Source organism: Ahaetulla prasina, chromosome 3, assembly GCF_028640845.1.
Source record: "Ahaetulla prasina isolate Xishuangbanna chromosome 3, ASM2864084v1, whole genome shotgun sequence".
NCBI classification, from domain to species: domain Eukaryota; kingdom Metazoa; phylum Chordata; class Lepidosauria; order Squamata; family Colubridae; genus Ahaetulla; species Ahaetulla prasina.
The window spans coordinates 174160878-174175820 of NC_080541.1; the positions used below are offsets into that span (position 1 = coordinate 174160878).

Sequence of the window (14943 nt, forward strand, 5' to 3'; positions counted from 1 at the left end):
CCCCCACGCATGCTGCTCTACTTACTCCATGCCTCCTTTTGGCGTGCACTGCGCATGTGCGCACCTCGCATTTGTTGTGTGGTGCACAATGTGCGTGCAATGCACATGCGCAGCCAGTGAACCGGTAGTAAACCGGTTCAGATTTCACCATTGCTATGTAGGTATTGAGCGGTTTCAATTGGAGAAGAAGCACGGTTAGATTGTTCAGTTTCATGTGCTTCCTTGCCTTTCAGACAATGTCTACCAATGGTAGCATAATTCTGGAAGGAGCAGAAGGTGGTTTTTTAATAGTCTATGCTAATAGTCTCCCGTATTAGTATTCAAAGACCATTATAAGTAAATGAAATTTCTCTGGATGGGCAAAGTAGCTTTTAAAGCTTCATCTTGTGGGATGGAAGAAGCCCTCTTGCTTGTGAGCACCCAGAAAAAATTGACCTAACTGTTTTAGGTAATAGAATAGAGGACTAGACTAGACAATAAACTGACCCAAGAAAGCAATCAATATCATCTTCAGTTGCTATATTCCCTAATCCCAATGTTTGCAATTTGTCCGTTTAGTCAAACATTGATAAGCAAAACTCAGCAGTTTGTTCACTAGGTACAGCTCTCCCCAATAATTGCTTTTAGCCTTATCTATGAAACAAATGAGATGGTTTAGCTGCAGTTGTTCTTCTTTGGACATGATGGAAAATATTTTCCTTGCAAATCTTCGGGTGCAGCAGCAGTATCGATGGTGCTGCCCCTGCTGTACTTTGGAAGAACAAGTGGAAGGTTAGGGTAAATGATACTTGAAACCGCCTTTTTTTTTCCATTCATATTTTCCCAGGAAGCCTATTTCAAAAAGCACAAGTTCAACACAGTCCCCAATGTACAGCTTAAGAATGTGGAGAGGTAAGTTCAGTACGTAGAGAATATGGAGAACAAGCTAACATGGACACCTTCTGACCTAACCATAAGCTTTCTTAGGTAGGCAACTCACTAATATGAATGTAGCCATACCTGAGAACTTGAGGAACATGAGCAAGTCAAGATCAACCCTAATATAATACTCTTGACAGCAAACCCTAGATTCCCTTACCATTTTCAGACAGCAAGGATTTGGATTAATGGAGGGACTGTTTACTAATGCCTAACCAAGGTAGACTTGTAAATTATAATTCAGTGGTTGACTGCTGGCAGCTTCTGGTTTGGTTCAAACAAATATGCATCTATAAATGTTCCATATCAGTTCATGAACACCAGGAACAAGAAGAAAGAATGGAATAAAAATAGAAGAGCAGAAACCCTCTGTTCTTTATATTTTCATTAGAGGTATTACTAGAACGAATTAGACAGAAATAAAAGGATTGAAAATTAGAAGTGAAGAATATAAACTGCAAGCGTTTGCAGATGATTTGGCTTTTATCATTGAAGAACCACTAGAGAGAGGACAAGCACTAATTAAGGAATTAGAAAGATATGGAACTGTAGCAGGGCAGAAAATTAATAGACAGAAAACGAAACTTCTACCGAAAAATTTAACAGAACCACAAACAATAGAACTGGAAAGATCACTTGGACTTCAAACAACAAGAAAAATCAAATACTTAGGGATATGGTTGACAGCGCATTGTAAAGCAATAAAGGAGAATAACTACAACAAATTATTACAAGAAACAAAAAAAGATTTAGAATTGTGGAAGAAGATGCAGCTGTCACTATTAGGAAGAATAGCAGCCGTAAAGATGTCCATACTACCAAAATTACTATATTTGTTTCAGACTGTTCCAGTCAAATTAGAAAAGATCTTTTTTAACGACCTTAATAAAACAATTGGAAAATTTATTTGGCAGGGGAAAAAACCTAGAATAAAAATGAAATATCTACAAGATATGAAGAGCAGAGGAGGATTTGGATTACCAAATTGGGAATTATATTATAGTGCAGCAACACTAGTTTGGTTAAAAGACTGGATTAATTTAAAGAATAAAAGAATACTAGCTATAGAAGGCCACGACCTACAGAGAGGATGGCATGCCTTCCTGTGGGAAACAGGCCATATGAAACAAAAAATATTTCCACAGACATTTGATTAGAGATTCCCTAATAAACAATTGGATTAAAGTTAAAAAGAAACACTATATAAAAATCCCAATTTGGCTATCCACAATGGAAGCGATGATTCACCCAAATAATTTAGATTTGAATAAAATGCTAAAATATAAAGATCTATTAGATATTCATGGAAAATTAAAAACACTACAGGACCTCCAAGAACAAGGACTACGGGTTGACTGGTGGGCCTATCTTCAGTTACAAAATCGATACAAACAAGATATAAAAGAATATGGAATATATCTTAAACCACAGCAATTAGATAAAATTTTACTAGGGCCAGACAAAAAAAATATTACCCAAATTTATAAATACTTGCTAGAAGTAGAATTGGAAGAAGAAGTAGTGAAAGGATGTATGATTGCATGGGGCCAAAATATTGGACATAACATAAATTTATCAGATTGGGAGAAAATATGGAACAGAAATTATAAATTAACAAAATCAGCAGCATACAAAGAAAATGCATATAAAATGTTCTACAGGTGGCACCTGCCCCCTTCGAGACTAGCGAAAATGTATCCCAGAATGTCTCCCATATGCTGGAAATGTAAAAATAGAATAGAATAGAATAGAATAGAATAGAATAGAATAGAATAGAATAGAATAGAATAGAATAGAATAGAATAGAATAGAATAGAATATTGGCCAAGTGTGATTGGACACACAAGGAATTTGTCTTGGTGCATATGCTCTCAGTGTACATAAAAGAAAAGATACGTTCATCAAGGTACAACATTTACAACACAATTGATGATCAATATATCAATATAAATCATAAGGATTGCCAGCAACAAGTTATAGTCATACAGTCATAAGTGGAAAGAGATTGGTGATGGGAACTATGAAACGATTAATAGTAGTGCAGATTCAGTAAATAGTCTGACAGTATTGAGGGAATTATTTGTTTAGCAGAGTGATGGCCTTGGAAAAACTGTTCTTGTGTCTAGTTGTTCTGGTGTGCAGTGCTCTATAGCGTCGTTTTGAGGGTAGGAGTTGAAACAGTTTATGTCCAGGATGCGAGGGATCTGCGAATATTTTCACGGCCCTCTTCTTGATTCGTGCAGTATACAGGTCCTCAATGGAAGGCAGGTTGGTAGCAATTATTTTTTCTGCAGTTCTAATTATCCTCTGAAGTCTGTGTTTTTCTTGTTGGGTTGCAGAACTGAACCAGACAGTTATAGAGGTGCAAATGACAGACTCAATAATTCCTCTGTAGAATTGGATCAGCAGCTCCTTGGGCAGTTTGAGCTTACTGAGTTGGCTTACTAAAGATTACTGAGTTGGCTTACTAAAGATGGAACATATTACCATATGTGGTGGTCCTGCCCCGAATCACGTAAATATTGGTTAAAAATTAAAAAGTGGCTACAAGAAATTACGAATGAACAATTGGATCTAGAACCTGAACTTTTTTTATTGGGGACTTTTAAAAAAAAATACTTGAAGAGTATAAAATATTTAATACTACATATATTAACTGCTGCTAGGATGGCTTTTGCTCAATGTTGGAAACAGCCATGTGTGCCCTCAGAGAGACTTATTATACAAAAGATTATGAATTGCGCTGAAATGGACAAACTAACTCTGAGTCTGAAGGGTAAAGAGACATCAGTATTTTATGGTATATGGGAACGGTGGTATGGATGGATGGAAAGGAGATAGGAATATTTAGTTACTAAGCATAATCAATAGATAAAATAAGAATACAAATATGTAGAATTTAATGTTTGTCATTATTGCACAGATTATTGTCAGATGAAAAACACCACAAATAGCTGTTAAATGATATAAGCTTTTCTTTTTCCTTTTTTTATGCTTTTAATGTAAAAAAGTTCAATAAAGTATATTTTTAAAAAAAAAAGAAGAGCAGAAATATAAGAGCAATTAGTTTGGTGCAGCTGGCTAATGGTTTAATAGGGGCTTCCGTGTGTATTTGCAGGAGGAAAAGCATTTTGTCATGGAAAAATGAGTGTACATTAAAATAAATAAATAAATAAAAAAGCACTTCAAATTGTGTATCACATTTGAGCAACAGCCGCATGACTATAAAATGCCTTTACAAAAAAGAATGGAGTGGAAGATTTGGGATTAACAGTACCTGCCTTAGTAGCTGCAGCATTTACTGGGTTGGTTTATCTCTGCAGTCATTCTCTGCCATTATTATTTGAGCTCTGTGTAAACACAAACACACACATATCAACGCCAGAAGATTCTGCTTTTTCCTCTTGTTTCTGAGGGTTGCGTTTTTTTTGAAAATGGGAGCAAATGTTGAGGCCTCATTTTCTAGAACCTCATTTGCAGCAAAATGTGGAGATGGGAGAAGTAAATGCACTGCTGCAAATCAGCCATTTTTAGTGACACGGTCTTATAGTATGCCAAATGTTCCAACCCTTTATAGCAGGGGTGTCAAACTCCCTGGTGTGCTTAGATCTGGCCCGCAGGGCTGCCCTGGAAACAGTAAAGAACTGGCCTGTGGTGGTTCTGCCAGCGAAAATGGAGCTCGGGAAGGCCGCTCATGGCCTTCCCGAACTCCATTTTCACTGGCAGAGGGTTGCAGGAAGTCGTCGCAGCAGAAAATGAAACTTGAGAGCCCATTTTCACTAGCAGAGTGCTCAGACCACCACAGGTGCCCAGACAAGAGTGATGTCAAACTGGCCACGCCCGCCCTTGCCACGCCTCCCTACCCACCCACCCACCCCGAGGTCAAGCAACCCTGATGCGGCCCTCAATGAAATCGAGTTTGACACCCCTGCTCTATAGAGTGTAAAGCAATTCAATTTCAGTTCTGACTTTTTATTTCTCTTTCTATTGTATAGTTTAAAGAAAGATGCATATGAAATTGAACTTCATCGTCTGCTCAGGTACCTTATGTGTTAAACAATGAAACTGATAGAGAGGTGAATGTCTTATATGGCCTGATCTAATGTCCAAAATATTGGGACTGGAATTATGAAATGCTGGTAAATGCCTGAAAGGTGCTGGCTCAGGCCGCGGTGTGGCTCAGGCTGTTAGAAGCCTGTTATTAAAACACAGCTGCCTGCAATTACTGCAGGTTCTAGTCCCACCAGGTCCAAGGTTGACTCAGCCTTCCATCCTTTATAAGGTAGGTAAAATGAGGACCCAGATTGTTGGGGGGGCAATAAGTTGACTTTGTAAATATACAAATAGAATGAGACTATTGCCTTACACACTGTAAGCCGCCCTGAGTCTCCGGAGAAGAGCGGGATATAAATGTAAAAAAAAAAGAAGAAGAAGAAGAGCATTGTGGCCAATTTGGCAACTAGCATACCCATTAAAAATTTGATTGTGAAATAAGAAAGGAATTTTATTATCTCTCAAAGCCAGTTAATTTTTTTTTTTTATTGCATGTTCCTGTTTTGTATCTTTAATGTGGCATTTGCTTCATGTTACGGACTTTTCTGTCTGCTTGCCCTCTCTGATCTTCTTATTTTCACCCATTTCTTCAGTGAGGCTGAAGTTCTAGATCATAGCAAAAATCCTTGTGAGGATTCTTTTGTCCCAGACACTGAAGGGAAAACCTACGTGATGTACATAAAGATGGAGCAGGAGGCAGATTTCACAACTTGGACTCAGCTTGCCAAGGTATTTTTCAGACAGAGATAACCTACTTTTTAAAATATAGCGATATGAAAGTTGAAAAAAGTGTTAAAATAAATCAATAAGTCATATTGTTATATAGTCATTACCCGCTTTAGTCATTATGATTTAACTTATACATTATAAGCTAATTAAAAAGCAATAACTTTTTTCTGACTTGGAAATTTTAATGACTTTAGAAAACCATAAAAAAAGGGAAAAAAGCTACCGTAAATGTTAAAAGTTTATGTTAGGAGGAAATGAACTTGAGATGTCATACAAATCTGTTTACAAAGTTATAAACCAATAATAGCTCCCACATTCAGTTAAATTCTCTATCAGATTTATTATTATTTTTTAAACCTGGTTTTAACATTGATTCATACACCCATAACTTAACTTACCATTCTTTTACAGGAGGAATTATTTGTACTTTCCATTAAAAAGTATAGAATATTCTAGTAGCTTTTGCCATGTACAAATCTAAATCATTTTGTAGGAATACTTGGTTTAATAATGGGTAAAAAGATAACAGGATAAAAAGAAAAGAAAACCCATCATTAAAGCCTGTTTAATTTCCACCTTTACTTCTTGCCTAGCCTATGATAAGGTTTCCTGATTGCTTATTTGTACTCTATGACTATCATTAAGTGTTGTACCTTAGAATTCTTGATGAAGGTATCTTTTCTTTTTATGTACACTAAGAGCATATGCACCAAGACAAATCCCTTGTATGTCCAATCACACTTGGCCAATAAAAAATTCTATTCTATTCTATCTATTCTAAAAGGAATTCCTGCTCAAATTTAGGCCGTACCATATTACAAGTCAGCACTGAAAGCTCCTTAGAAACACTCAACTGGTTTAGATTTAGAATCTTTAATGATTCATTTGGTCTTGCTGTCAGACACCTATAACTTGTTCTTTTAGTGCCTCCACATTTGGGATCTGGATGTCCGGGGGAATCATAAAGGACTATGGCGGCTCTTTAGGAAAAAAAATCACTTCTTGGTTGTAGGAGTCCCTGCCTCTCCATATTCGTAAGTCATCTTTGTGGGTCAAGTTAGACTTAATTGTTGTATAAAACTTTTCTTTTTCCCTTCCGACTCTTATGGCCAGATTATTTGGCTAGGCACTTTCTCTTTTATTCATGTTGTTCTTAAACAAAATGTCAGATCAAATGATTTTTTTTTTCCAAAGGGAGTCATGGGAGACGTCTCCTGTTATGGGTAATTAGCTTCTATCCATTGCTTAGCTCTGTTGCAAGTTGGTCCTTATTTAATTCTTTAATGAAATGGACATTGTGTAGAACTTCAGAGCAAGAAGCTCTAATGGGAATACACCCTTGTAATCCTTGGATGTTGTTCCAGAGACTTTCAGAAGTTATTCTTAAATTGCAGTTTTTAACATGTGAAAGGGGAAAAAAACTGTTACATTCACAACTGGACAGCAATCATATTAAAATAATTTTTAATTACATTTACATGTACATTTCATAAAATCAACTGTTGTCCAAGTCCCACCTTTTACTTTTTGGAAAGCAGTGCCCAGTCTTCAATGGCTCAAGGTTGACTCAGCTTTTCATCCTTCTAAGGTCGGTAAAATGAGAATCCAGATTGTTGGGGTCAATATGCTGACTCTGTAAACTGCTTAGAGAGGGCTGTAAAGCACTATGAAGTGGAATATAAGTCTTAAGTGCTACATTGTTTAAAAGCCAGATGTGAACCTTGGGCCAACATAAATTTTGCACCCTTGCTTTTCAGTGAATCATAATAGAGAATGGAATAGAACAACTATGAAAAGATAAGCAGGAAGGGACAAAAGCTGAAAGATGCCCTGCATTTTGGACATACAAAATATTCCAAATTCAGTATTCATGTAAAAGCACTGGATACTTTAGTTCGATATTATGGAAGACTGGTAAAATCTGACAGCACTAGGTTAGATGGATACATTACAGTCCACTTTATCTAGCTTGCATTTCACCTGACCTCAGTCATTGATATTTTAGAATTCTAAAGTTGAGACTTGGTGCTTCTAGAAAGCACCAGATTAGAAAACTCTGTAATACTTTGCCCCTCAAGACAGTTTTATATATTTTGTTACTCATCCTGTTGTTTCCACCTCCTTTTCTATACTGGTAATTCAAGACCAATTTCCTTTTTCCTTAGATTCAAAAAACCTTCTTCGGTGACCCCAATCTACATGGAACCCCCAGCCAAGGATGAGGCAGCAGGAGCAGAGCAAACATGAAGCAGATCATGGAGTGTCGACCATATTGCCTTCATAGCCTGCAGAATAAAAGGGCAGAGGAACACTTAGAGCTCTCTGGGACTGGCTTTTCTCTGGAAGTCTTGAGAAGTAGGACAAGCCAAAGGGAGCTCTCCCCATCCCTCATCCTCAGGCTGCTGCCGAGAGTGGATAAATTGCCTTGGAGGAACAGGCGTCTTTAATATTTTTCTAAGCCACTGAAACAATGCAGGTGTCTCATTTTTAATATTGATGCTTTACTAATTGTGGGCCACTATTTCCCCAAATTGGGGTTGGGCCTGAGGGAGCTGTTTGAAAGGGACTGAGTCCCTTTAGAAGCTCTTTCCATATTGTTACCTGAGGATATAATTTTTTTTTAATTTATTAGTTTGCTGCAGTGGTCAGCCACTTTCTAAAGGCTGTTTTCTTGCTTTATATTTCTGCTGGTTTTTGAGGTGAGTAATAATGATGGGAATTGTTCCTGGAAAGCATATGGAGCCATACCTTAAATCCACATACCACTGCCTAGCTAGTGACTTTATGGCCAGTGGTTCACATGCGCACAAAGAAGAGTTTTGTAGCCTTGGCTTCGTGATCAAAGGATGCAAGCTGCAAAAGAACTGCATGTGTTTACTGTGTATTGAATGTCCTGGTCACTCGGACTCAGAATTCCCTTTTATCCTCTCTCATCCTCTCCTCCCATTGGGCAGAGATGGCAGTGAAAGGTGGTCCCTTTCAAAGCTATGGGTTCCTAAGTTCCCAGTGGATCTGCCTGGATTCAGCTAAGGCAGTTGGTCTTGGTTGAAGTATCTGAAAAGATACAGGCTACATGGTTTGGTCATTTCCGTAAAATGCCTGCAGGAAGAGCTAAGCAGCAGTAAAGAAGAAAAGTGCCTTGAGCAAGCATGTGCTGGCCTGGGAAGCTTTAGTGTTTACCAGTATATCAGGGTACAGAAATAGTAAATGAGTCAGATTAAATCTTACTTCTGAGTGAAGTTGGTCTGTAGGTTTCTGAAAACCAAACCCAGAAGTAGCCAGCCATCATAGGGTCTTTCTACCACTAATGACAACTCCACTTGCTCTCCCTCCTGTGATATAACCTGAGTCCCTTCCTGTTAAATGTGAGGTGCAGGTACTAAAGTATTTTGTCCCCAAAGGAAAACTCAAAGGGACTTGTATGCACTGGGGAAGGTTTTGAGACTAAGTCCTAAGAAAGGGCAACTCGGGGCTCTGCTAGATACTGTAGATAATCAGAGGTGAAAGGGTGTGGGGAGACAGAGGAAGAAGCAATTCAGGGATAAAGAGCAAATCATGGTTTCCTCTTGGATATCCTGTGCCTTATGGAGAAGAGGGAAGGTTTTAGGTTTCAAATGTGACTTTCAATATATTCACACCATGAATAGATTAAGGGAAAAGGAAATGAACATTCCCCTCAAGGGAACAACTAGATTCTAGTTTGAGGCCACCTTTCCTTTATTTTGTTGAGTTACCTCTTTGTGTTTTCCTCTTTTTCCTCACTGTCCTCCAAACTTGTCCAATACCAGTATGAGTTAAACAGCAAATACCTTTTCCTGTCCATAAGGCAGCTTGAAAACTTCTTGTTTTGATTAGTTAGCCAGTGCATGGTTCTCCTTGAAACTCAGGCTCCTACTTATTCTAGAGCCCAAGGGTTTCTGTGCTTGAATGAGACCTCAAGTAGAACATATGACCTAATACTGTCCTAAATATATTTGCAAAGGTCACCTGTCTGCTGCGACCCTAAAGTTTTCATTGGCAAAGCAGTGGATAGTTCATGCGAGGATTTCTGCCGACAAAAATTGTGGTCCTCTTGGCTCTATCAGTCTTGGTGGATGGTGGTCTTCAACTTGTAGGATGAACGTGAACTCCAGTGTGGGAGTACAACAGTGCTGTTTTTGTTCTGCCTTGATTTTATTTCCTGCCCTGTTATGTGAAGAAGGAGAAATGACTTTTTCTAAAGAAACACAGAAGAGACATAACTTACTAAGAATCCTGACAGGGGTGTCGTTTGGTGTGTTTTAAGTATGCAAATGTGCATCAGAAAAACAAAATGTTCTGTTGAAATAGCTCTCATTCTGGAGCCACAAGCATTTGACCATTTTGTGGAACTTGGCGTAGAACTTCCTTTTTGGACTTGTGTAGTCTCCCAAAGCTGGTTCCATTAATGGGGAGTAACTTCTACATTCGGGGCTGAGGAGTCAACAACTTGAATTTACATCTTTTAGAAGCATGCTGTGGTTTTTTACCCTTTTATTTATTTGGCCATTAGGACTGATGAAAATAATCCAGTTCCTTGATTTATATGGTGGTTCGACCCTTAATACTGGGGGATAGAGACTCCATATCAGGAACAGATCCTAAAAGCTATTTTCAGGGGAGGCAGGAGGAGCAGGAAGAGATTTAATAGATTTGTTACCAAGTGAATATCAATCAATGCATGACCTCCCTTCTATTTGTAGATATAAATTCAGATTTAATATTGGGGTCTTCAAAATCCTTGATTTTGAGAGATGGTCTAATCCAGGGGTCTCCAACCTTGGCCACTTTAAGACTTGTGGACTTCAACTCCCCTATATTTGGGGGGTGGGGATTCAGGAACAGACTTCCGGCCAGTGCTAATCATTAATGTGTTACGTTCTCCCTACCTTCACAGCTCTGGTGTCCATTGTCCCTTAAATCCTTGGTAGAGAAGAGCACGTCACTTCCCTCTATTGCAGTTTCATAGTAGAAAGGCGATTCTTGCAAAACTTGGAAACCCTGCTCACTTTTCAATTAGAGTGGTGGAGGCCCTTACACTTCCAAGGTCCATCTCTTTCAGAACTGCATTTTCTATACAGTGATGCAAGGTTACTTTGTTAAGACACAACCATATTGTTTTATCGGGTCCACCTTTTGCCTTGTCTAGCCAAGTGTAGGAATACCTGACAGTGATGAAATCCTATGGAAAGGAAGGTTACTTTGATGCAACATTTATGAGAACTTTGTTAAATAGTTTTTGATATGTTTGGGTGGGGCAATAAAATGCTAGAGATGATAATTCTCATCAAGGCCAGTTCAGCCTTGAAGGTAAAGGCAAAAGTCTAGAGATCCATAAATGCCTTGTTCTTCATTCATCAAAAGGCAGTTGGAATGACACTAGACTTAGAAGATACTTGTATTAAAGAAAATTATTTGCCCCAGCTAAGTAATGTATAGCCAAGAAGGAACAATTGACAGGAGGGGAAGAAAATGGCAGGAATATGTTTATACTGATTTTGTTTTCCTTTCATCTAATTGTTTTAAAAAAATCTTAGAATCAGGTGTGCTATTCAGCAGGTTCTGGAGAACTAGTAGCAGAAATTTTGAGTGGTTTGGAGACCCAGCAAATACTACCTCTGGCTGGCCCCAGAATGGGGTGGGAATGGAGATTTTGCAATATCCTTCCCCCAGGAGTAGGGAGGGAATGGGGATTTTGCAGTATCCTTCCCCTGGAGTAGGGTGAGAATGGAAATTTTGCAGTATACTTCCCCTGCACGCCCACTGAGCCACACAACACCCACAGAACTGGTATTTAAAAAAATTGAATTCCACCACTGCTTAGAATTGTTCTTTTTCTTACCAAAAATGCTTCTTTGTAAAATTACCTGAAGATGTTTACATCTGATGTTTCTGTTATATCAATTAGGGTTTAGAGAAAAAAGAGCAGTATTGGTTAAAATGAGATTTTTTCCCCCCATCAAACAACAAATAAATCTAGGGGAACTGATATGCCTAGTGCCATTCTTTACAGACTATACTATGCAGAAAATGGCAATTGAATTTTCTCTCCAACTATTTCCTTATACTTATACACCCATTCTGGCTAGCCACTCTTAAAGACGGAATAATATAAAAGTAATGAAATCAATTCCATGTGAGTCTACAAGGCAATAATTATTAGCTCCTTAAAACAATTGAGGTGCGTATGGAGAGAGTGAAATAACCAAATGATTGTCCTTTTTGAGAGTTTGTTTAAATTTGAATTATCGCAAAACACCTAGCAGTTTTCAGGCATGCCTAAAACAATGGGGATATATTCAGATATTGCTGGATTGATTGTCATTTTGTATAAGATCTTGTGGCCTAAGCTACTTATCAGAATGCAGGTCCAATCTTCCCCCGTTCTGCATACGATTATGCTTGACTACATACTTGCAACATCAAAACTGGTGTTATGGTCCTCTGAATAGATTCCATCTGGGCTAGATTTACTCTTTCTACCCTTTTTTCTACTATTGATATCTAACATAACATAACATAACAACAGAGTTGGAAGGGACCTTGGAGGCCTTCTAGTCCAACCCCCTGCCTAGGCAGGAAACCCTACACCATCTCAGTCAGATGGTTATCCAACATTTTCTTAAAAATTTCCAGTGTTGGAGCATTCACAACTTCTGCAGGCAAGTCGTTCCACTTATTAATTGTTCTAACTGTCAGGAAATTTCTCCTTAGTTCTAAGTTGAGTAAATCTCTCAATCTCTCTCTCTCTCTCCCTCCTTCCCCTTCTCCCTTTCCGTTTCTCTCTCCCTCTCCTTTATTTCCCCTTTTCTGTTGTTCAAAGTATTTGTGGCCTGAGTGCTTCTGGTTTGTGGGCAGGCATCGCTTCTTGCATGCAGTCAGAGAGGGAAGAGAGGTTGAGTGCAACTGGGCTGGCTGCTTTTTGGTATCTCATGTGCCTGTGTTTTCCAAAAATAAAGATGCAATAAAGAATTGTTGCATCTCCTGTCTTTTACATCTCTATGCATGGTGATGTCTTTTCCTGCAAATAAAGGCTGTCCTTTTTTAGTAGGTGTGGCATAGATTATCATTTCATCCTGGGCAACTTTGACGAAAGTGTTGTGTTCTCCACTTATCTTCTCAGTTCCTTAAAAGGCACAAATAACAAATTCTGTCCTGGATTTACAGAAGTTTTCGAAATTGATCATCTGCAAACAGTACAGGTAGAATAAGCATCTCAACATATTATTTTACAGAGAGTAAAAAGAAATGGATATTACTGCTTTTTCAGGAAACCAACTCTTCAGAATTTATTTATTTATTTATACTGCTCTAGTGTTATTTTGTCAGATTCCCGCTGTGCATTAGCTCACTCTACATAGCACCTTTCTTTCAGCGATCAATCAAAACTTGTATAGGTAGTCCTCGACTTACAGCAGTTCATTTAGTGACCATTCAAAGTTACAACAGCACTGGAAAAAAAAAGACTTATTTTTTAAATAGTTTTTCACACTTAACGACGGTTGCAGCAGCCCCATTCTCATGTGATCAAAATTCAGATGCTTGGCAACTGACTCACATTTATGATGGTTGCAGGGATCATGGGATCATGATCCCTTTTACGACCTGACAAGCAAAGACAAATGGGAAAGCTAAATTCACTTAACAGCCGTGTTACTAACTTAAAAACTGCAGTGTTTCATTTAACAGCTGTGGCAAGAAAGTTCGTAAAATGCGGCAAATTCACTTAACTGTCTCCCTTAGCCACAGAAATTTCAGGCTCAGTCGAAGTCGTAAGCCAAGGACTGCCTGTACTTAGTCCAATCAGGTACATAACATCAATAACTTTATTCAAGATGGGCCGGCCTGCCCGTTTTTTCATCTTTCCCGTTTTTTCATCTTTTCCCCCTACCAGACATTTCACCTTGCTCTGTAGTGCCAAATAAAAGAACTGTTATACAGAACCACTAGAGGTCCCCAGCTGTTCATAAGCTTCAAAGGAGCAAGCTGCTTTTAAGCACTGGTGCATTTTAGCCCCTTGGAAATATAAATGAGCTGCGCTGAATCAAAAATATATCAGTCTGTGGACTCATAAGGTCCCTATCACTCCTATCACTTCTTTCAGGTTAAGACAAAGACAAAGAACAAATAAAATGCTAGGTGCCTGCTCGGATGAAGGGCAGCTCCTAGAAAGGGGCATGTTGAACATTAATAACTGAAAAACTGTTCCTTTTAGTGTTGTATACGTTTATTCCACTGAACTCCACACGTGTATCTACTACTATAGTAACTTGGCAAAAGCGTATTGTTCCATTTGAAACCCTGTTACCCAATCGGGTACGTTCAAACAAGCTGTTTCAAGCACGGATATCCTTTAAAACCTGAAAGATAGAAGCCTAGTTTGAATTGGCAGCATAGAATTGCCAGCAACACTGAACAAAAAGTGCCATTAGCGGCTTTGCATGCCACGTATTGTTGAAAAGTCAATTTCCATTAAATAAAAGTCTGAAGAGAAAATGCATTACATGTTTTATTGTATTAAAGAGTAATGAACAGCATATGTCCATTTGTGCATGGTTGACTTGGCATATTTGCCAAAGTGGATGCTTTCTTACAGCATTGACTGACCTATGATATTTCATATCTCTTAAAATATATACATACTCCCTTCTAATGCAGTTCCAAAGCTGCCTCCTATTCCACATAAAAACAATGGCAGAAAATATTAAAAAACAAAATTGTATTAACATGGAGGGAATAAACAATAGGTCTTCATAGGGTTCTGAATATTTTAAATAACACTTCAATCTTTGCGGTTTCAGGAAATATTCTGGACTTTTTCACCATGAAGGGCACAACAATCTAGCAGATTATCTGATCTGGCAGAAAAACAAAATCTTAGTTAAGACATGATGCAAACCCAGATGCTTTTATGTGCCTTTCAAAGAAACATTTAAATGTTCCTTTGACTCTTGGTCAATTGTAAGCTAGTATAGACCAAAGATAACCATGATCCTCGAAGAGTCCTAGAACTGCATAGTGAAATGAATGCACAACATGAAAGCATTTGTCCATATTAAAATAGTTCATTGGGCATAAGCATACATCCCACTTCTGTCCATAAGCAACTGAGTCAGAGAAGCCGTCTGTCTGTAATAAGGGAGGTAATGTGAAATCATCATGCCTTATAGCCATTGTCCATGGACCATCCATGAATCTGTTACTTTCCTTTGAAAACTGAAACTG

At 38.3% G+C, this 14943-nt stretch overlaps 1 protein-coding gene across 3 annotated transcripts in view; it reads left to right on the top strand.

The window, feature by feature from the left end:
* The window catches only part of POMGNT1 (protein O-linked mannose N-acetylglucosaminyltransferase 1 (beta 1,2-)), a 33338-nt gene extending 20573 nt beyond the window's left edge, over positions 1-12765 (top strand). Inside the window, exons 18-22 of one of the 3 annotated variants that reach the window (XM_058176822.1) lie at positions 827-891; positions 4914-4958; positions 5565-5700; positions 6625-6734; positions 7866-12765. In XM_058176822.1, coding sequence (XP_058032805.1) covers positions 827-891; positions 4914-4958; positions 5565-5700; positions 6625-6734; positions 7866-7947 — 438 coding nt within the window. In that variant the 3' untranslated portion in view covers positions 7948-12765. Of the gene's footprint in view, positions 1-826; positions 892-3257; positions 3434-4913; positions 4959-5564; positions 5701-6624; positions 6735-7865 lie in introns of those variants that run through there. The other 2 variants (XR_009154372.1, XM_058176823.1) reach the window with 2 other exon arrangements.
* Positions 12766-14943: the final 2178 nt, after the last annotated feature.